We start from the raw sequence: 22,597 nt of genomic DNA, 5'->3' as shown, positions 1-22,597 counted from the left end.
ATAGACAACATTCTTCAAAGACATTACAGAATCTTGCAATGATCGTACTCAAGAACTACAGATGCATCTGCAGTATCTACAGATTTAAATTACAAGACATCTAGATACAATATAATCTTTCTAGATAAAATGAGATAAAAAAATATCTCATTTAATCCTAATTGATATCTAATTAGATGTAATTCTTTTTGAAAAGTCTAGATAAAAGAAGATATAAATTCATTTTACTTGATATCTACTTAGATATAATTTTATCTAGAAAGAATCTATTGATTAGAATATTTTTATCTTCATTTCAGATCTTTACAGATGACTGATCTGTTGCCTTTATCTCAAAATGATGAGCATAATGATCTTCAAGTATAAACTTTTATGTTCAACAGTCAATTAATTGATTGTCAGCAATCCACATCATAGATAAAGATCAAAATAATCTAAAAGATACAAATCAAAACCCTGTTTTGTAGAAAAATATTCAGTCGACTTCCAAATGTCTCGAAACCTTTCTATAATTTATTTTGACTGTTTCTATGACGTTATTAGTTTTAATAGGACATAAAAGTGATTAATAGTTTGATTGAAAAACATCATACTGATTGCCTTTGAGCTCTCAATGTTTTAATGGACCACGATAACCTTGACTCTTTTGATAAAGAAAAGATATCTTCAACTTGCAAACTATTTTTATTCCACCTGTCAATTAAGTAAAAACAATATTTTAACATTACTATAAGTAGTAGAAAAAGATTAATAATAAAACATATCATGAATTTCATTCATTCGATACTTGGAAATAATTACCGGAAAATATTTTATGAACTTATCAATGATCAAGATGAGGATGATGTTGACTTGACCAAGCCAATACGAGTGGTTAAATTCGATAGGAAACCAAGTACTTACTATCACATTGCAGAGACTCCAAATTGCTCGGAGGCTGTTTCATTTGGTCTGCCTCACAATCGAAAATGGTTCCTGTACCGCAGTCGAAAGGACCAATCAACTTTCTACTACAAAAAAGCTGAAATAGCATCAGTCTTAAGAGTACTACTCTTCGACATGTGTGGTCTGTATGTAAAAAATATTGAAGAATTTATTAATGATTTTGAGAACAAAAACCCACCGTATTCTAACGAATCATTCAAGAATTTTTATAAAAGACTAGTGAAATTACCTTGGTTTGATGAAGTAAGTCTTCACAGGCTGACTGTTGATGTTGATGGAAAATATTATAAATTAAAAAATATCAATAATGAATTTAATAATGATGTAAATACCTTTGTTAGACCTAAAGTTGAGGTGGAATGTGAAAGAAGTTTTCACAGTTTTCTAAATGATCACCTCACTTTGTACCTCTTTTGTCGTTACTTGCAACAATTACTTGGTCCAGGAGTACCTCGCATCATCCAGATACCAATACAAGAAGTATTTCGAGATATAAAACTGAGTTTTGATTTTTACAAATATGTACATAAAAACAGAAGTTATTTATTTCTTGATGTTTGCCCTACGGTGCATGATTTTTTGGTATTCCAAGATTTCTTTAAACATTGTAATAATATTAATTCAAATAATCATCGTAATTAAGTACAATTCTTACTAGTAAAATTACCAAAAAATTATTTTTATCATTTACGGTACAAATTTTATCAAATGATTTTATTTTTTCGAGTAAAAATCGAATACACTAAAAGTTTTTACATAATAGGGTGAAAAAAGAATATAAACAGGGCTAATTGTTCGGGCTACGCATGCGCAAAAATCGATTTTCTTTCTATGACATTCGTGCGCATGCGCACCCGTAATTGTCAGCCCTACTTTTATTCTATCCTACGGTGTAAAGGTCTTGAAAGTCTGATGGCTGTGTAGTGTAGCGTACAGAAGAGAAATAAGACTAAATAAAAACATTTATTTACATTGTTTACATGGCAGTATCAATAGATAAATTATTTATACATAAACACGCAATAAAAAAACTTAATATTAACATATGGGACGGTATTTAAAAAAACCATGTTAATTGTTATCCATACGTAGCTGATTTCGTGTCTAATTAAACTCAGATAATTTCACTTTTTCAAATCTAGTTTTTTTTTTACTTAAATTCCATTTTAATTGTAATGATTTAAAAAATAATAGGAAGCTTTAATTGAAAAGATGTAATTATCCGTGTTTATTTCAACACTTGAAGTTGATCAAGAGAAATGTATAATAACGAATGCCATTAATTATAAATTAATTTCAATAAAAAAAATTTAAAAAATTGTCATGATCAGGTTTGTGATTGAAAAAAAAATCTTGTACTTTTTCTAGTCAGTCCACGATTAATTTCTTAATTAATATACATACAGTTATCATAATTGATTGATTAAAAAAATAATTCAATTAAATAGAATATATAATATATAATGATTAAAAGGCACTCTTAAGCATGAAAATAAATTGTATTTCCATTTAATTAATATTTAATTAATAACTTTACTTATTGATGTAATGATTACTTGAGTCAGTACTTATTAATGTAATATTATTATTTTTGTTGACTATTAAATTAATATATAATTAATTAACTCCTTCTTATTATTACTCAGTTAATTTATAGTAATATCAATATTTAAATTACTTTACTCCAATTAATATTTACATATCCATATCTAAAAACTGGCCGCAGATAATTTACTATCAGCATCTATCGGTAACAAAGAATTATTCTCAACCTGTCGATAGTTATGGATTGTTATGGTTAATAATAACAATAATAAATATGACGTAGGATGATTAATAATTAATGATTAGCATGATTTTACTAGTAATTATAAAAGCTCTTTATAAAAATTAATTACTCCATATTATTATTATTAATAATACCATCTTTATATTACCATATTCATTTGTTATTTATATATAATATATATTTTCTCAATTGTTTATGATTCATTTTATTTTTATAATTAATTTATTCATTAACTATCATCTTTCATTCCGTTTATATTTAAGTTCAAAATCAGCATTTCAATTTCGAACATTCTCTCTTACCGATCGTTGGTAACGTGTATAAGTTTTTGATTTTTTCAATTTTATTGCTGACGGTTTCTTTTTTTTCTTCAATTTTGGTGACACCTCACAGCTACATCCACTTCTTACACGAATAAAGTCAAGTTTCCAAGGTGAATCGGCACCGAGAGTTGGAAAATGGTGATGGTTTTTGTGACGATGTCTGTGATGTTCGAAATATGTTTCTGAATCCTAAAAAAAATATTGAGCTTTGTCACACTGTTTATTGTATGATAAAGTAGGTACTATTATTATCGATCATTAAAAATGCCTTATTATCTGAGTCGATAAATCAGTTTTAATGGCAAATGTCAGGATTATCGACAGTCGATAAATTAAATTCTTTTTTTCGATACTACTTACTACTATTATCGATTGAATCAATCTTTAAACATTTACTAACTCTCTTTTTATCGTATTCAGAATTCACAAACAATTTCTGATCAACTGGAAGTAGTTGAAATTTTTTTTAAACTGCATTATTTTCTCCTTTATTTGCTCGTAAAAGTTTTGTGTTGAATCTAATAAGAAATTTGAGTAAAATATTTACCGCAAACTTTGCATCCCTGATGAGTGCATAAGAGTATGAGTATTTTTGAACACATCTTGATTGATTAGCAAGTTTTCTATCAATAAACCTGCAAGGTTTATTCTCCACAGTATCATTACAAGATATCTCATAAAAACTCTGAATGTTTTCAGCATCTCGGTAGAGCTCAACGTACAAGCCTTGACGATTTCTACCGCCTGTAGGTTGAATAACTTCCACTGTAGATGGACAGCAGTCCACGGGATTTCCACTTTCACCTCCCTCACGACGTAACATCTCTTGGATATCTTTGTAATACGATTGTTTGTGCTCTTCTAGCATGAATGATCTACAAAAAATTGAAATAAATTTTTTTATTCAATTAAATTGATCAATATCTGATGTAGATATATTTTTATAGTAAAGAATGAAGAATTACCCGTTGGATAAAGCCGGTTCACGTTGAATCTCTCGATGAATGCGATTGATTGTGACGTTGTTGGCACTTGCAAACGGTTGCCACAGAAATGCGGTTAGCCAAACCACCTGGAATGAAAGATATATTTAATAATAAATTTAAATAAAGAGTTAGTTTGAACAAATATTATTTTACATGAATTTGACTTTTATTAAAAATCAAATTCTGCTAAACATGAAATATTGTCAATTCCTAAATCACATTTACTACTGTTTATTAAAGATCTACTTAATAAATCTCTATTTGAATTTGCTCTACGCATTATCATTTAAAGATCTCAGTTCAAATTGATGAACATAAATAAGCTGGTTGTTAAAATCATCTTGACTCTGTTAGAGAGATTAGACATATAATAACATTTGTACAAAAATACGAATTATGTGACTATAATGCAGTTAGATCTATTTCTCTCTCAATAAACGAGTGTCCAGTCTATAAAATTCTTAGAAGCCTAAATTTTTCTCTAGTGTTGATGCCTAATCAGATACTTACAATCTATTTTACTGCGTTATGGGCTATTTACCTTCTGATGGTTCAGATCAATGCTCTAGCATTAATGGGTTTAATTACTTTTTAATTGATTATAGTGCTTGAATAGGTCCTTAACGTCGCTTAATGGCCCATGAAAGTTCTAACGGTTATATTACGGTTAATACAGATAAAAAGAAATATTTAGAAAAGTCTAGGCAATGAATTTTATGCAACTTCGATATTTAAGGCCTCCACACAATTGGATAGAAGAAAGAATGAGAGCTAAGTATTAGGACTGCGCATGCGCACAAATCAATTCTTTTGCATTGTGATGCTCCTGCGCATGCGTAGTCCTCATTCTTAGCTCTTAATGACGTTCAATTTTTTGAAGGTTATACATAAGATTTTCCTATACTCAATGTCAATGTTGATATCACGATTATTTAAAAGCAAATTAATGTTGAGAATGAATTATAAATTCATAATTGTTACAATTTGTGCAAAATATTAAAAGTGTAGTGCAAAAAGTGTGTGAAGAATGAAAAAAAATAAGATAAGTAGAATTAATTGAAGTATAAAATATACGTAAGAAAAGCGAAACGAAAGAGCATATAAACTATTACTATAAAACATCATAGCAAGCATGAGTGTAGCGTGACTAACACCCTGGTTTATTACGCGTGTGATCTTTACGCAAAAGGTTATTAAATGTCATTCCACCCTTGTCATATATGTAAATGCATAGAAATTCTAAGCTGATAAATCAGGGTTTTATAGTCTAGATTTCTAGCATAAAATGCACATTTCAAATAAAGAAATTTTTCAACTGTAATAAAGTTAATTATAACCATCGTATATTTATGAGACAGAAAACAGTATGGCTTCAAGTAAATATAACTTTGGTAATAAATGATTTTGATTAGAATATTTTACTTTTCACATCATTCATGTTTTTATTGAAATGTTTCTCAAAAAATTTTTAAGAAAAAAACTTTTAATATTTAACTGTCATCAATGTAATTGTGATGCTGTTGTTGCAATATTTTATTCAAATATTCTTTGGCAGTGATCGATTGTATTTATTATACTGTACTTTTATTTTATTAAAAATTTACAAAAATAAACCGGGCACTGAAGGTACCCAGTTCGAATCTACTAAAGGTCGATATTAAATAAAAGCGTTAGTTATTGATGTGATGAGTCTTTTACCAACAATGAAAATCAACTTTTTATAAAATAAACAAAAATTTGACTTTATCAGTTTATTTATCCTTCCGTCATTAACGATGCACCCGGTGAAGTTACCCCATAGTTTACTCTAATCACCGTACAAGTACGTATCGATGTCATAAAACTTGTTATTTCGGATTGATACATCAGTTAAAAACATTTTCTCTTATTAAAAAGTGTTTTAAATGATTTTTAATCATGAAGATTCTACAGTTCTTCTACATGTTTTCTTCATTCATTTTGGCATCTTCAGTGACTGATTTTCGCCAACAAATTTCGCCTGATTCGTATGTTTTCAATAATTTGGTAAGTACAGAGTGTTTTTTAAATCTAAGAATGACTTGGATCACTTATTCTCAGTAATTTTTTTGACTTTTTTGAAAGTTGACGAATTTAAGTTTCGAAAGTAAGTGATACTGGAAAGAAATATTTCATCAAACTTTCTATACCATGAACATCTACTATGTATGTTATAGATGCAGATTTTAACATCATGTAAGAATAATCACGAAAAAATAACAATTTTTATGAATACCGCATTCAGCATTCATCTAAAATGGCTGTCAAATATCTACACACACTCTCCTATACCAGTACGATTACATGATGTATCTGATTTTGTAAAACACAAACAACTGTTTACCATATCAAAAACTGAAGCCGTTGTGTATATTATGAGTTTACAAGAACTCGATCTTGAATTTCTGATATACTTTATGAAAAACGATGTAATTAACAGATCTGTGGCATTTTTTATCGTAAATCCGTCTTCAAATGGTTGCAAATTAGTTGGACCAGTGTTGATGCTAGTATCAATGGTGTTTTTTCGTTCAGCGTATTTTCTGTGTCTGGATAATAACAATAAAACCCAGATCTATACATACAATAATTTAACTTATCGCATACCAGACAAATGGAAGCTGATAAAAGAGGAACATTACAAAGGAAACAGTCTGCGGATTTATGGAAGATTCTATGAAGAAGGTAAGTTCAAATGTTTTCCAATCTTTTGTAATTAAGTATTATACTTTGTTTTAATATGCCGAATTTTTTCAGAAGAGATTTGCAAAAATTTGTATTTCGATCGAACAAAATTCCTAGACAGATACAACGTTACAATTGGAGTGCATATGAAAGAAAAAATCCCTATCGGAAACTATTATAACTACACTACTATACGCTCAAATTATAGAAATTTTTTGGAATATTGGACATTCATTATGATTGACCCTCTTGCGAATTTTTTAAATAAATCAATGATTTTACTCAATCTTCCACCCACGAAAAATACGACTTTAGGATACTTGAATGAACTGATTGAAAGACATAAACCAGAGCTTATAGTGTCAGAAACAAGAATGCACAATACTTACTTAAATACTGCTCATTATACATATCCTATAGCATGGAGTGAACGAAAAATAATAACATATAACTGGGGCTACCAATCGCCTATTGAGAAGATTTGTAATTTCTATGGCATTTGGACATTACTGTTTACACTGTTTGTACTCACACTAGTCTTCATAGTCATCTGGCATTCGGAAGGAAAGAGACCTGCCTTTATATTATTTGAGATAATTCGGCTGCTCATTGGTCAGGGTCTCTACACACGGATGCACAGTCTCCCAATGAGATGCTTTTTCGGGATTATTCTCATTTATTTCTTAGTGATTCAAGCTACCTTCAATGGCAATCTGGCCAAGTTCTTGACCAAACCTGAATTAAAAAAAACATGTTGAATCCTGGGAGGATTTACAGAATGTGGATCCAAATACCATTTTTTACCCAGAAGACGTTCTGTCACGCAAAGCAAATCGCGTATTGATTAATAGTACATACAATTGCGCAAATTATATCCTGCACAATGATTCTTCAGCTGTTTGTTTAAGCGATCACTATACGGCATTAAAAGTAGTATGGAACAATAAAAATTTACACTTAAGTAAAAAACATATTATCACTGAATACTTCCAAGACAAGTCTGCAAACGTAATGCCAATTCATGAGCGTATATACAAATTTTATATTTGGTATGTCGATCTTGGGTTTGCACCATTACTTCCACGAAGATTGGATTTTCGAATTCAATTGACGATTAGTAAATCATCTAAAGTTCAATATTATGATGGATTTGATCCTTTATCAGTAAATCATTTGACATTTGGTTTTGTTTTTCTTGCAATAGGTCTAGTCATTGCGTCGATATGTTTTTGTATCGAAATTGTTCATGCAAAAAAGATGCTAAAACCGAAAAACAAACCTCGTAATTGTAAAATCACAAAACGTTTTTTCCTGTCAAAAGTCTTACGGAATTGTAAAATCAAAAAGCGATGTTACCTATTGAAACTTTTACGAAAATAAATTTTTAAAAAGCTCAATAGACTCTCGATAAGTGTACACAATTGCAACAACAACTACTTTCTTCCATTTTAAATCAATTGAAATACATATGAAAGAATCAAATTCGGAAAGGAAGGAAGAGATGAGAGGAAGTATAAGTAGCAGAGTTAGAGGAGAAATTGGAAATCGAGAAGACTTATGGAGGAAATAAAAAACAGCTTTCGAGAGAACGAAATTTATTAATAATGTAATTTATAGTTATGTTGTATTAGTTCTCTGTTATGATATTTCCAAAATATTAAAATTCATATGTTAATGAAGAAAAGAAATCATAATAAAATTGTTTAAAACATAATTTGCACAAGACTACTTTGTGATCTCTTCCTTAGAAAGCATGCATTAAATAAACTTTACTATCCCTAAATAACATATTCCAATGAAGCAGTAAAAACATAATGGATCTAATTTATTATCAAAAAAATATTATTAAAGTATATCAATAAATACATGAATTTATTATTTTAGTGCACATTCATTGAAAATAGCACTCATAAAGTCAGAAATAATTTTCAACTATTCTTAACAGTTTCAATCTAAAAATAAAAATTTTTTTTTTCATTATTATTGCTTCCTAGTAACTTATTGCACTGATAATATTTACTTAGCCATTCTCCATATAACTCTTTCATGTCACATTTAATGTCTATGATGATCATGATAAAGTTTCATGTTTAGCCTTATTTACATTTATATAAAAAAAAAAAAGTAATGGAATGTATCGAGTAGTTATATTAGTTGAAGAACAAAAACAAGCGATGAAAGATCCTCATAGTCATGGTCAGACAATTATAGTGTTACCAAGTAGCACACAAATTACAACCGCAGGCTGTTTAGACAGCGGATTGCTTGTCGCATATTATGATTGACGTGTACAAACATTTACTTAGTCACCTCAAAATGTTTCTTTTTTTTTTTCGTTTATTTAAATCTACTGTTACGTTTCAGAAATGTAGAATTTTTTATTTCCTCTCATTTCATTGCATTCATTTTTCAAGGAATTTTATTTCTCAAAATAAAAAAGCAATCTTTTTTTTTTTGATTCACTCGAATAAACACAAACACGTTTCCTGTGATATAAAACGGTACTGTCTTAATATCAAAATAAATTCTCAGATATAGATCCTAATTAGATAAAACCTCATATCCAGATGCCAGACTTGATTCGTTACGCTTCTCAAAATTCTTACTACTTTCACGAGTTGTAAGACTATTTTAATTGTCACATTCTCTTTACACCGTGGCGCCACTGAGTGTCTCCAGTCATCTTTTTTTTTCTGCATTTACTTTATCATAATATTTCATTTTATTCATAGACATTGAATGCTAAATAAACTTTTATGTCAATCTAAAGCCTTCTTAATATCAACAGGAGTGGCTTTTACTAGGAATTCTTTAGAAAATACTTTAGAAAAATTGAAATACCGTGATTGTTGGAGAAATAAGCCTTACATTGAATTTATTATAAATGAAAGGTAATAGTAAAGTTGAGAAAATTTATTCATTTTATCGAAAAATTACTTTTTAATAGCATATTTCATCCCTAGGGAGAAAAAATGAATTTTCAGCACTAAGGGAGAAAAGTACTACATTCCTAAATCAAAATTATCTATGCATCCTCTCATAGTTTGAATATTTTTCCGACATAATTTTGCCAGAAGTACCTCTATATCTTATTTTTGAGGTTAAAATAGTGAGATAAAAATATTTTTGAACTGACATGCGCAGTGTGCGTCACGAAGTCTAATATTGAAAAAAAAGGCATAAATTAAAAAACAATTGAAAAAAGATGATGATTTAACCTCATAATGTCAATTAAAGATGTTAAATATTCTTGATAAATCTGTTCAGTTGAAAAAAAAACCATAATGCTAATTGAGGGAAAAGAAAAAAAAGTTTTAAAAACCAGAAATAATCAGCATTGAAACAGAGTATAAGATTGAACGGAAGCAATTGATTCTACTCGAGCAAAGTTGACGACAAGTCACACTTATCGTAAAGTATCTTCTCCGCATACCAGTGTTATCTACATAAAATTACGTGACGACGTTTAACAAGAAGGTATATATACCTGACGATATTGATGAATGATAATGATCACATCCATCTCGATTATGTGTATAATTTAATAATAGCAACTTGGGAACGAGGTAAAACGATCCAGGGCTAACTATCTATTTATTATATGTACATATATTCTCTTGTTAAATATCAAATCGTACCCTTTCTTTTTTTTTCTTTGCCTCCATCGATTGACTCTAAGCAGTCTTTATATTTAATATGCTAATCGCTGTACTCATAAAGTATTTTTGTCAGATTGGATAATCGTTTTAAAGAGCATAGTAGTTATAATCATGGGAATTTTATTTATTTATTTTTGCCTATTAAAACAAATTGATTTATTCTTATAAATATTATAATCAAAAATAATTCTTATTAATTTGATATTAAATTTATACCAACATATAGGTACTGAAATACCACCGATGAATAATATAGAAGCTTTTCTTGTTTTTTCTCGAAAAGGTAGAGCTTTCGGAGTAAAAATTTTTTGAGGAATAGCAGAGCTTTTGAGGTATCAATTGATATTGTACAACTTGTGGGGTAAAATAGCTAATTTAACGTAAAAAAAAGCTTCTGGAGTAAAAAAATCATTCATTACAAAATTCAAATTTAAGCTTTCGAGGAAAAAAAATTTCGGAGTAAAAATATTCTGGGGATCTGAGGTGATGCTTTTGGGGTAAAATTATTTTATTTTATCAGATGTAGATAAAGGCTTTCGGGGTAAAAAAAAATCAATTTCAAGTGCAAAAAGAGCTTTTGGGATATATGTATATATGAACAAGATATAAATAAAGCCTTCCATAAAAAAATTAAATTTGATAAACTCGGTCGATAATTAAATTATCTAAATGTTTCAAAATGGAGTAAAAAAGATAATATGTGGTAAAAACTCACCGCGATGAGGGCGCAAAAAGCTTCAATTCGCATAGTAGCTGGCCGGGCCAGCAATCAGGCCGTAGAATTTAATTCTCCAGTTGGATCGCGTTCACTTGTCGATCTCAACTCAGGTATTTCCCCTTCAATTACCGCACTGCACCCTTGATCCTTAATCACACTCTCGGCAAATGTGGGTATAAGGAAGTAAGGATAATATTAAAACACCTGTTCCCACGATCTTCTAAATACAATTGCGTTGACTCCGCTACCTCTTCTCGTGATCCAGAGTCTACTTTACCTGGCATGGCTGGTGCAATCTGTAACATTTTTTTTTTTTACACACTAGTGAAAAAATCTCAACATTACTGAATTTACACTAGTGAAAAAATCTCAACATTACTGAATAATCAATTTTTAGGTCAAATTTGGAAATAAAAATATTTTAGAATACTTTTAAGTAATCTAATTATTTTTCTTTGAATGTTTTAATGAAATATAATTGAAAAAATTCTTATTTACATAAATAATGTAAATTAGTAGAAAATGTGTAGGAAAAGAGTTTGATGAAATTCTAAATACTCAATAAATAGTTTTACGGACATTATCCAATCCTCTTTATGTTAATTATACATCGGTATAAGTTGGTAGACTGTGCCTATGAGATTATTCATAACTCGTTGATAATTTCAATGAAATCATCGATTGGTCCATGTAAAACGCCTCTCACTTAAAGCTACACGCCTCTCTCCACTATTTTTATCTACCTACTATTCAGCCTATTATTCATACACTTTCATCCACACCAACTTCAATTTTCCTTGTACATAAAAAAAATGATAATTTTATAAAAAAAAATTTACCTTCTTTTTACAACTTAAACATGGATTTAATCAGTACTTAACATTCTTAGGTAAGATTTTATCATTAATTATCAGTGAAATCATTTTTAATTAATTTATCAATACATTGATTCGATTAAAAAATAATTATAATTATATTATCTGATATAATCGCGATGAGATAATCAGTCTACTTGAGAAATTATTTATTTATTATCAATCTTACATTGTAAAGCAATTCACTGATAATCTAGGAATTTTAATTTATTTTTTTATATTTCTATAAATAAACTATTCTAGTTCTTCCACAAAAAATGACTATAAAATTTTTTAGCATGAATTAAACTAGTTAAATCGATGGGGTAAGTAAATTGGAGAAAAAATCGATTTATCAAATAATCGATATTTATCTATCGATTTCGGTTTATTTCATTAATCGTATTTATATAATTATAGAAAAAAAATAAACTTTCTCAAATCTCGTATTTTTTGATTAATCGATCGATTTAAAAATCGATTGTACGACAATCGACTACCATGTCATCGATTATATGATTTTAACATATTATCAAAATTTAAAATATAAAATTTCGTTAATAATGAATCAAATACATCACTTTGCGGCAGTTTATTGCAAAGAGAAAGAGTGGGGGTAATGCTAAGCAGCAAAGGGTCTTGTGCAGTATACCTGGGATCCAGAGCCTCGGCGCATGTTAGACAGGTAAGTAGTTGGCGCATGCGCAAAAGATTTAGAGATACTAAAATTTTTTTTGTTGTAGTTAATTGGTGATTTATTGTCACATTTATTGTGCTATGTTCTGAAAGGTATAAATCATAGTAGTTAACTATAATGAGACATCAAATTTTACAGCTTAATCTACACAGCCTCAATGGAATAAGAAAAAAAAATGTGTTGACTTCATGTATGAGACTTTAACAAGCGACTGGGAATAATATTTGAGTTTTACGTAGTTAAAAATTCGATAAGAATCAGATGAAATAATTTTAAAGACTTCGTTAAAGCTTAGAAAGAAATCAATAAATTCACAATTAAAGATTGAATGCTGTGAAAAAAATTTGATGAATAAACTTAGCATTTGTATGACAAGAATAATTGGTTACAGCTGCAATTAGAACTGTAAAGAGCAATAATTCATAATAAGTACGTAATAAGAAAGGATAAAAATTATTTTATGACTCGGACGACGTAGCAGATATAACGTGGTCAGTATTACGTAGGCGTTCAGAAGCTCTAGCTGGTACATAAGTCATTGATGATTACCATGTTTCAAGCATTTACGATTTACTTTAACCCTGTTAGTTCTGCTTTACACCGACGTCGTGGGCGTTTACATCTTGACATGGATAAAATGGCGTTAGTGTAATATTGTTGTTGCCATAACTTTCACTTTATAATATTATTTTCTAATAGGATAATTGGAAGGACCACATGTAATTTAGACCAACTGTATCGTGTAATTTTATTCCAGTAGGTAAGCTGAGAGTTGGATCCAACATGCTCTTTCACTTCTATCCATCTTTTAGATTTACATTAAATTATATTCCATTTATATTTTACTTCAAAATTTTACTATTTAAATGTTTTCATTATTTTTTCGTTTGCACATGCGCAAACCTATGTTAAGCTAAAAAAAGTTTATTTCGCATGCGCAATCAAAAGTTTAACTAAAAATGATCTATTGCGCATGCGTAAACGAATGTACAGCTCTATAATATTAGCTTTATATATTAAAGACGTTCCTAAGGGTGTTGACAAAGGAATAATACAGAAAAAACAATTTTTTCTATTCTTAAGATTTTTATAATCTCATAACACATCTTGTGGTTTAGCTCTGTCTCCAAAAGATATTATTACAATACTTTTTTCTCACTTTGTATCTTTATTTTTTTCTGTGGTTTGATGATTTACTCGACCACAATGTCAGTCGACAGAGTTTCAACAATTGGTCTCAACAAGCAAACTTAACCACACTTAACATCTCTCAGTTTCCACATAACTCACTCGATACATCAAAGCCAAGTAATCTCTCACTTTAATTTATGAGATTAATTAGATTGTGAGGGTAAAAAATGTAACAACTTAAATTAAGTGATTTATCTGCTACAGTGTTAAACAAACACTATGTAAAAACATCAAAATATACTGAAGCTCTAGAAAAATAAATCATTAATGAATTTTATTTTATTTTGGTGTGTAATTCTTTAGAAATTGAAAAATAAATTTGGTTTTATTTGAAACTCATTCAACAAGACCATGAATGAGCCGGTTTTACCTGGACTATCAATATACATGCTACATCTTACAACATAAGGACCACCGTTGTCGTTTCGACCTTACATGACTGGAGATCGTGAACTGAAGACGAGGTTTCATTAATTAAATCACTTCTATTTTTTCTCCTTCTTTTAACTCACCATCTTAAACTCTATCTTAATTTCATCATATTTGCATACTTTGCAATAAATCTTTTCAACAAATTAACAGAAATTTCAATTAAATCTTTTATGAATAAATAACTAAATATATTTTGACTTCGAAGTTACTTTAGTCCAGGAATTATTGATCAATTTAATAAATGAAATAGGGTGGAGATAAAAGTGGACCCATTAAAAATATTTCTGACGAAGTTTTTTGGCCCTATCAGGCCCAATTTATTTGGTAACACTCTTTGCATGTTACAGTGGTTAATAGAGATGTACATCGTTAAAATTAGAATGATGTTATATTTATGAATAACAATTAGTATGGTCTAGAGGGCGCGACCTGTAATTTCTCATTATAAATAAGAAATTTTTGACAATAATTGATATCAGTTTTTTTTAGAATAACTCGAAAACGGCTGGACCGATTTTAATGAAATTTTTTTCACATTAACTTGATATTAATACGTATAGAATGTCGGTTGATTGAAGTCGATAGCTTAATTCATTCGCGACTTATCGTTAAGCAAAAATTTGTCACACACACCAAATGCGTTTTTTAGTGTTTATGATGAACAAAAAATGGCTGTAATTTGAAATATGGGAGTAATTGGTATACTCTGTTGAGTTAAACGGTAAATTTGAACATTAATTAGATAATAGATTTTTGTTTCTTAAAATAATTATCGAATAAAATAAATCAGTGGCAACTAGATAGCATAAAACATCAAAAAAATGGCGATAAACAGTTGCAGTAGTTGTATTTACCTCTAGTCTTCAAAGCAATTTCCTTTGACAAATGATAGAACGACAGCATGATCTGATTGCACGATTAATGTTTGTTAGACACAAGTAGTATATTCTGACAAATAGTTTTACAGTTGATATACGACAGCTTAGCACTCATTTGCATTTCTCATAATGGCTTTGACACTTATTGACTATCATCCCTTTTTAGCTATCGAGTGCAAAAAGCATTCGATTGGTCTCGCATGTGCGATGCCTATGTCGTGATAATCGTAATAACCATGAGACCGATATCTTTTCTTGAAAATTAATGAGAAAATTTGTATTCAACGTTTCACGGTATGTCTGACATACTGCGGATTGCAATGAGATCACAATCTGAATGTCACCGTCCATATATCTGTGCAACCAGTGACTTTAAATCTGCATAAATACGGATTTCCGCTATAATCCATAATATCTGATTGGCATTAGCAATCAGCGTATGTTACTCTTTTTATTGCTTGTTTGAAATCAAATCAAAGTTGCAGATAAGACCTCAAAAAAAATTTCGAAATCTTATGGAGATCGATTTAATTCAACTTATCAACATTAAGACTATTACAGAGATTATTTTCAATGTTTCAATAAATTTGTTTGAAATAAAAACACTTTTTCTTTTAGAGGTTATTCGAGGAAGGGCGCCATCTTAACATTTACATCTATATGTATTTGTTTCAAATTTTTTTTTAGGATTAATTGCATGAGAATATTAATAATGGAATAATTTTTTATCTTTGGTTAGAGTAATGAAGCTTGAAATGATCACATTACCGCACGCCGTGAGGTAATATTGTCACGAAAGTTTTTCCGTAGAAATGACATGATTGAAAATGTTTTTTCTATTATGAAATTAATTTTGCATTCCTGTCGCGATGCTCTGTGACTATCTGATTAATCAAATTACGCCAGAAAGCTATTAACTTTTTATTTATTACGAGTACTGAAATTAAAATCAACTTCTGGACAAGGTATATTAATACTTGCACTGAAACAAAATACCATGCGATAAATTTCAGATAAATCATTTGAACAAATAAATACGATTCATTTCCAAGTGATTTTGTGTAATATTCTATCAAAACAATGAAAGAAAACTATTTTTATGTCGATTAATGAGCTAAAGAATTGTCAGATAATTGAAGAAGTAGATTGATTTATCACCGTAATTAAAATAGTTGCACAAAAGAAAACACAAAAGAAAAGTAAGTACGATTTACAATATATTGAAGACAGAATATGGAGGCGTCGACAAAACATTTAACTGGAAGCCATTGACAAAGCAAAAGGAAAAATGTGATTTATGTAAATATATTGTTATACTCTTGACACGGGTACAAGGCGATTGATTGAACAATGAATGACACTTGTTTATGTGCCGATAGACATTTGATATTGTCTTATTGAGGATGATGAAACAATTGGTTTGTCCAGGATGTGAATTCTTTACTTCTTTTTACAATGTTTTACACTCAAATCTCACTAATACGAATCAGCTAAAATGAATTTATCCCTAGGAAAAATTTTCCAACTTACCAAATTCTTTGTGCTCAAACTCTAGTCAAAACATCAAAGAATTCCTTGAGGTCCATAAAATCACAAGTTTTTTTATTATTACAGCGGAACTCCCTTTAGTACAAAATGTTTCGTTCTATAGACTCAACATCACACCAAAAAAAGAAGCCATTCTTTCATTGTATTTCAACTGATTTACTCCTCACGTGAAGGTTATTCTTGAAATCACTCTAATAATAGCATTTCTTTAAATTATTCATTTTACACTTCTAGATAAAACGACTTTCGTTAAACTATTTTTGCTGACATTGCTGATAAGAAATGCAAATAAGACTTATTGTTGACACTGGAAGCATTCATGATAGTCATTTCATCGAAAAGAAGTGTTTAAAAATTTTATTTATCCTAAAAAAGGTAGGTGGTAAGTTTGGTCTACGATGCCTGGTGGTATTGTGTTCGTGATCGCGTGCTCGAGACCCAGTGGCAAATTTATATTTTAATCGAGCGGCAAATCAAAGAATCGCTTGGCTATAGATCAAGTTAGCTTGTGGGTAGGCCTGTGAATCTCATAAAGTTTATGACATAAATACCATAAACTTTTACAGAAGTCATTCGTTTAGTGGCAGACAGTGGGTTATGAGTCTGACACCTTTTTTATTATCTTGAAGAATTCTATCACACTACAGATTTCATACCACAAAACCTTACTCCCACGAACCGCAATGGTCATATTTTGTTGATGATGAAGTACCAAAAATTTCTTGGAAATTATCAGACTCGGGATTATCAAAAGAATCATTTTTTTCTTTTTTTAAATAATTTAGCGATGGACATATTTTGGCACATTTGAGGGTAGAAAATTTTTTTTCTATGTATTTCTTGATGAGAAGGTTCCAAAATAGTAGTAGCTGTTGACAATGATTACTTCATTTTATCATCAAGAATTACTGTGCTTCAAAGACAAAACTATCCTGAAAAGTAGTATAAACCTACGCATATGGATATTTGTAATATTTACAAACCATAAGTTTCTTTTATGTATTTACTTCATTTAAAAATTAACCAACTGAAGGCGGTAATAAACATATTTATTAAAGGAACATAAATACTATCACGATTCGATGCCCAAAAGAATCTTAAATCTGATGTCAAGATTTTTGATTAAAAGATGAAAAAAATATTTTTCATAATAAAATGAGATATGCAAGACAATAATCATCACTGTCAGACTGCTGTCAAGTTCTTACATGTTAAGCTTTCTTTCGCGCCCCTTGAGGCATTAACATCCTGTGCAAATTTTAACTTATTTTATTTTATATCCACCTTTTCTCACTGGATGCATTCTTTTCTCTTCATCATACCATTTTACTAAGCTACAGTCTACAGAAAGATGATCAGCTTCAGCATAATTCTCTCAGTGACAATGTTATGAAGGGCTTCATTTAATATTATATTCATACTTGACTACCCTCGACGAATCGAAATGTGACGTTTCGAATTTGGTAGACGGAAGGAACGAATTTCATATTCTCCCTGATTATTCAACGAGGAATAAAAGATAAAAATGGATATTTTTTCTTTTATCACCATCGTGACAGTTACTCTTTTTAAATATCTAACAGGATGTTACGAATTGATGAATTTTTTTTCAGGAACATCTCAGGACTTGGATCGTCGACAAAATGTTTCTGACAGTGTTGCCAAATCTTTGGACAGACAACTTAGCAGACAGTGATTATGACTATTATTAAGCAAAATAATAATAATAACAGAGTTGCATTTTTTTAGCTCCTGACTATAATATACCAAAACTTAGTTGTTTCAATATATCTATTCCTTTATAAATGTGTATCCGAAGATCTGTATTTATAATAGATTTTTTTAATAAAGAAATGTCTTTTTTATGAATAAACCTAACCTAACCTATTTTCATGCCTTTTCAATTTACCTCCACCCACGCAAAATTCGACATTGACCCACAGTGACCTCTATCCATTATTTTTAATCACATACAAAAATTTTTTCCCAGGTGGTTTAAAAGTACTCAATAATAAACAATAAAGAAAATAATAAAAAAAATATCCCTCATTGTCCCAATAATTGTTTTCGTATCCCATGTATCTTTGTCCATAGAAAACTTTAGTTTTATTCATAAATTAGTTATTAATGTACTTTTTAGTGACCAATGAAATGATGAATAACCTTAACCGTTCGCTCACTGGTGTATTAAACCTATTTAAAATTATTTTGAATTATTACCTCATCATAAATAACCTCAAAATTTGATATAGCCCTTCCTTTACCACCCTCTCTTGCCTTATTCTTTAACTGTGACTCCCAAGCCATTCGAAATAAAAGAGTCCGAATTTTTATCAATTAATTCTCCGAAAATATTTTAGCTAATCTTATCAGAATGAGTGTCGAATAAACCCGACTGCAAAAAAAAAAATATAGAAATGCACATATTATGATCCAACGAAAGTTGTCTATCACATGAATGAAACAGTAGATAAATGGGACTAGTTTGAATGTAAATATCAACTAATTATCATTGGAAATAATTATTTAATGTGAATTAAATGAATTAATGGAGCTTAATTGAGTGCAATATTGTGTTTTCATATTTCCGATTAAATTCTTTTACATACTTACTCCAATAAATGTTAATTTTTTTTTTTTACACTCACTACTGATAACACTAGACTGTTGGAACTAATCACCTATTTTTCCATCGAGATATTAAAGAAATGTCACTGCTTTTGAAACTCACTAAAAATAACTGCATTTCGCTTCAAATGAAATATTTATTAAATCAAATGAGACACAATTTTTTTTTTTGTGATTGATAAACATTTAATTGAGTTTGAATAATAATTGAATCGAAAAAAGGAATAATTGAGATGACAAATGATAAATATATTTTTAATTAAAATAACCGTACGGATTTTCGAAGTGTCATGCGGCTTTATACGATTAGTTGGTAGTAACGAGCACACAAAGTGTCTTTGGACAATGAATAGAATAAATCTTTACGTTTGACTACATTTTCTCATTTGTAGCATTGATTTATCATGACTGTCACGGAGCGATAAGCCACGCGTAAAATACATTGCTCGGTGTTCTAAAGGTGTATGAATGCGCTGGCTTCAGTGACGCGTGACAAGTATAGTCTCGAGTATTATATCGATTTGTTATTCAATAATAGATGTTGTATTACCGTTACTTTCGATCTACACACATTAATTATCAGAGCAATTTTTGTTTATGACTTGAACACAGTTCAGTTCCCTCATTCTTGATTCAATGGATTAAGCAACTGATTTACAATAATGATCACGTCATGAGGTGTCATTTGTTTTGTCTGACCAAGCACCTAATAAGAAAATATGACTTGTAAATGAAAAAAGAGGAGTAATGGTAAGGTCTTCTATTAATTAAAGATTTTAATATCAACACTAAAAAAAAAAATATTGCTGTAGGAAATGGTTTTTACAAAATTCGATAGAATAAGGAATAAGGGCTAAGAATTAGGACTACGCATGCGCAGAAGCACCATAATAGAAAAAAAGGATCTGTGCGTATGCGTAGTCATAATTCTTTGTTTAGTTTGTTCGTTGTTCATTGAAAAGAGATATTTCGAAGCTTGAAAATTTTTTAATCATTTCGAAAATAGTTTCAGTATGTTAATCACATTCTGACGGATTTCTAGATGTGGCTGGTAAGCCTTTTTCGTCCACTAGATCGTTGGGAAAAAATTGTGAAAGCTATCAGAAGTGTAAACCATGTTTTATGGTTAAATAAGGCTTTAAGGAGGATCATAGTCTAGTCCTGGTACAATTTTATACAGTGTACCAATTGATCAACGGAGATGCGCATAATTAAAATTAATAGTTTCTGCGCATATAAGAATAGTAAAATATACTCTGGGACCACGTGAAAATTTTTATCTTCCAGGGTAACTTTTACTTAATTTTTCTTACAATCCACTAATTAATTTTTCTCAAAAATATTTTTTATGTCCAAGAGATATAAATTGGAGATAAATTCAATAAAAATCATAAATGCCATGAGACCATAAAAATAATTAAAACACAGACATTTGTATGATTCGAAAGCAAAAATTAGCCATATGTACCAATAACTTGTTTTATGATTTCTCATTAGTATCATTTTACATCTCCACATTAGAGTAGCAAGTACAGTCTCTAAGTACACAGATACCATTTGATAAATGAATATAATTTGTGATACATACATTAACATACCTTATCATGTATATCTCGGTCGCAATGTTGAAAAAACTACAACACGAAAAGTATTGAGATGAAATGTAACGATTATATTACCTCAGTTGTTTATATTAATTCAAATGAAATTTGTATAAAATATTCTATTAAGCCTTGCGTCTTACTCTTTTATCTCCTAATAAATAAACATACTGCTTATACTTATTTATTACCACGCACGAATAATTAATAACTATCATTTTTTACAGACGACTCAATAGTCGCAAAGAAAACACGTTAATGTTTTCTTGGCGCCATTCATTGCGTATAGAATCAATTCAAATATTTATATATAAAACACTATTGATTGAAAATAAAAATAATAAAAAAAAAATTTACTGTATTTCATTTATTTATATTTATTTTTACACAAACTCGTCCAGCACTCTTCAGTAAAACTCGACTTAGCCTTCAAGTAATACCACGTTAATGAGTTGTGTAAACGTCCAAGTAATGTCTGTCTATTCTAGAGTTTACTTGAGCCTTTCTCAGTTAAATAAAAAAAACTCCTGCGTCTCGCTACGTTTCTCATAATTTAAGTATCTGATTACTTTGTCTCGCTTTTATCTACAAAACCAGGTGGTAAAAGCAGGATAATGTATTACTTCAAAAACTTCTTAATTATCTCAGTGTTAATGAACTTGTCGTAATATTATTTTATTTCATTGTTAATCACATTATTCCAACGTATCTATTATTTATCAGAAGCTTTTAGCAATCCATATCTTCATTCTTCATCAGGACAACAAAAAAGAGAAATATAATCATGTTTTTTGAATTTCTGATGGCTGAGTTTAAAAATTTATGGCGATTAAATTAATTGGTCTAGTCTTGGTACAATTCAAAATAGGATTGATAAAGAATGTCATTACATCACTTGGAATAGGGGATTTTCTACGTTTCTTAACGAAATTTATTGTAATCGGTCGTCACTAGAAATAGGTTATATCTTCTCAGTAACTCAAAATTCGAATATACTTCATAGGAACTAATTTATTCTCTGAAATCTAAGGAAAATTTTGGTCACCTCACTTTTTTAAATTTCGGCCTCGTTTTTGAGATATTCGATCTCAAACATCATCGTTCATCATTCTAACCTACAATTGATTGTCATGTGGGTTTATCGATATAGCCGTTCACCAATTTATCGACTTATATGCGCAGAAACCATTTATTTAAATTATGCACACTGTTGATCATTTGAAAGATGACTTTTTTCCGATTCTAAACAAACAAGTAGAAGGTGCTTTAAGTGATCGGAAGTGGTGTGAAAAAATTCCAAAAGATAAAGTAGTTGTGAAACAATGTGTGGTATTGGAATTTCTATAATATTCTACATTTTTTCCAAATCAATGACTAGAGTAGTTATTTTTGATCGAGCCGGAAACAATAAATGTAGGCTTCATTTACACACAAAGGACTTAAAAAGTCTAGACATAATATCTCAATTTCTGGTCTTTTCAAACGTTTTGCAAATGATGGAGACCAATGACGTGTTTAGCATACGTGTCATACGCTCGATTAGCTTGCATGGTCGTCATTTTTTCTTTTGAAAGCATAACATATGTATTTATAGCATCATGTGGGTATAATTATCACGACTATTATCGTAATGGGCTTCGATCAA

The 22,597-nt window shown here is 29.6% G+C and overlaps 2 protein-coding genes across 5 annotated transcripts in view; one reads left to right on the top strand and one right to left on the bottom strand.

The window, feature by feature from the left end:
* Nucleotides 1-548: 548 nt before the first annotated feature.
* LOC118063763 (uncharacterized) lies at nucleotides 549-1,587 on the top strand. The gene has a single exon (XM_035077917.1). The coding sequence runs from the start codon at nucleotides 766-768 to the stop codon at nucleotides 1,585-1,587; it is 822 nt and encodes a 273-aa protein (XP_034933808.1). The 5' UTR covers nucleotides 549-765.
* A 44-nt stretch (nucleotides 1,588-1,631) lies between these two features.
* LOC118063746 (uncharacterized) overlaps nucleotides 1,632-22,597 on the bottom strand; it is a 39,612-nt gene continuing 18,646 nt past the window's right edge. For 3 of the 4 annotated variants that reach the window (XM_035077896.1, XM_035077898.1, XM_035077897.1), the window contains 4 exons: nucleotides 11,121-11,419; nucleotides 4,023-4,129; nucleotides 3,605-3,932; nucleotides 1,632-3,246 (listed from right to left, as the gene is read on the bottom strand). In XM_035077896.1, coding sequence (XP_034933787.1) covers nucleotides 3,013-3,246; nucleotides 3,605-3,932; nucleotides 4,023-4,129; nucleotides 11,121-11,153 — 702 coding nt within the window. In that variant the 5' untranslated portion in view covers nucleotides 11,154-11,419 and the 3' untranslated portion in view covers nucleotides 1,632-3,012. Of the gene's footprint in view, nucleotides 3,247-3,604; nucleotides 3,933-4,022; nucleotides 4,130-11,120; nucleotides 11,420-19,336; nucleotides 20,101-22,597 lie in introns of those variants that run through there. The other variant, XM_035077899.1, reaches the window with a different exon arrangement.

Source organism: Chelonus insularis, unplaced genomic scaffold (assembly GCF_013357705.1).
Source record: "Chelonus insularis isolate UGA/USDA-ARS -01 unplaced genomic scaffold, ASM1335770v1 contig_146_pilon, whole genome shotgun sequence".
Lineage (NCBI taxonomy): Eukaryota > Metazoa > Arthropoda > Insecta > Hymenoptera > Braconidae > Chelonus > Chelonus insularis.
Note: the sequence above shows the minus strand (reverse complement) of the source record. Positions and strands in the feature narration are given on the sequence as shown.

Coding starts and splice junctions, on each gene's coding strand:
- LOC118063763 (XM_035077917.1), top strand. CDS start 766: ATGAATTTCATTCATTCGATACTTGGAAATAATTACCGGAAAATATTT.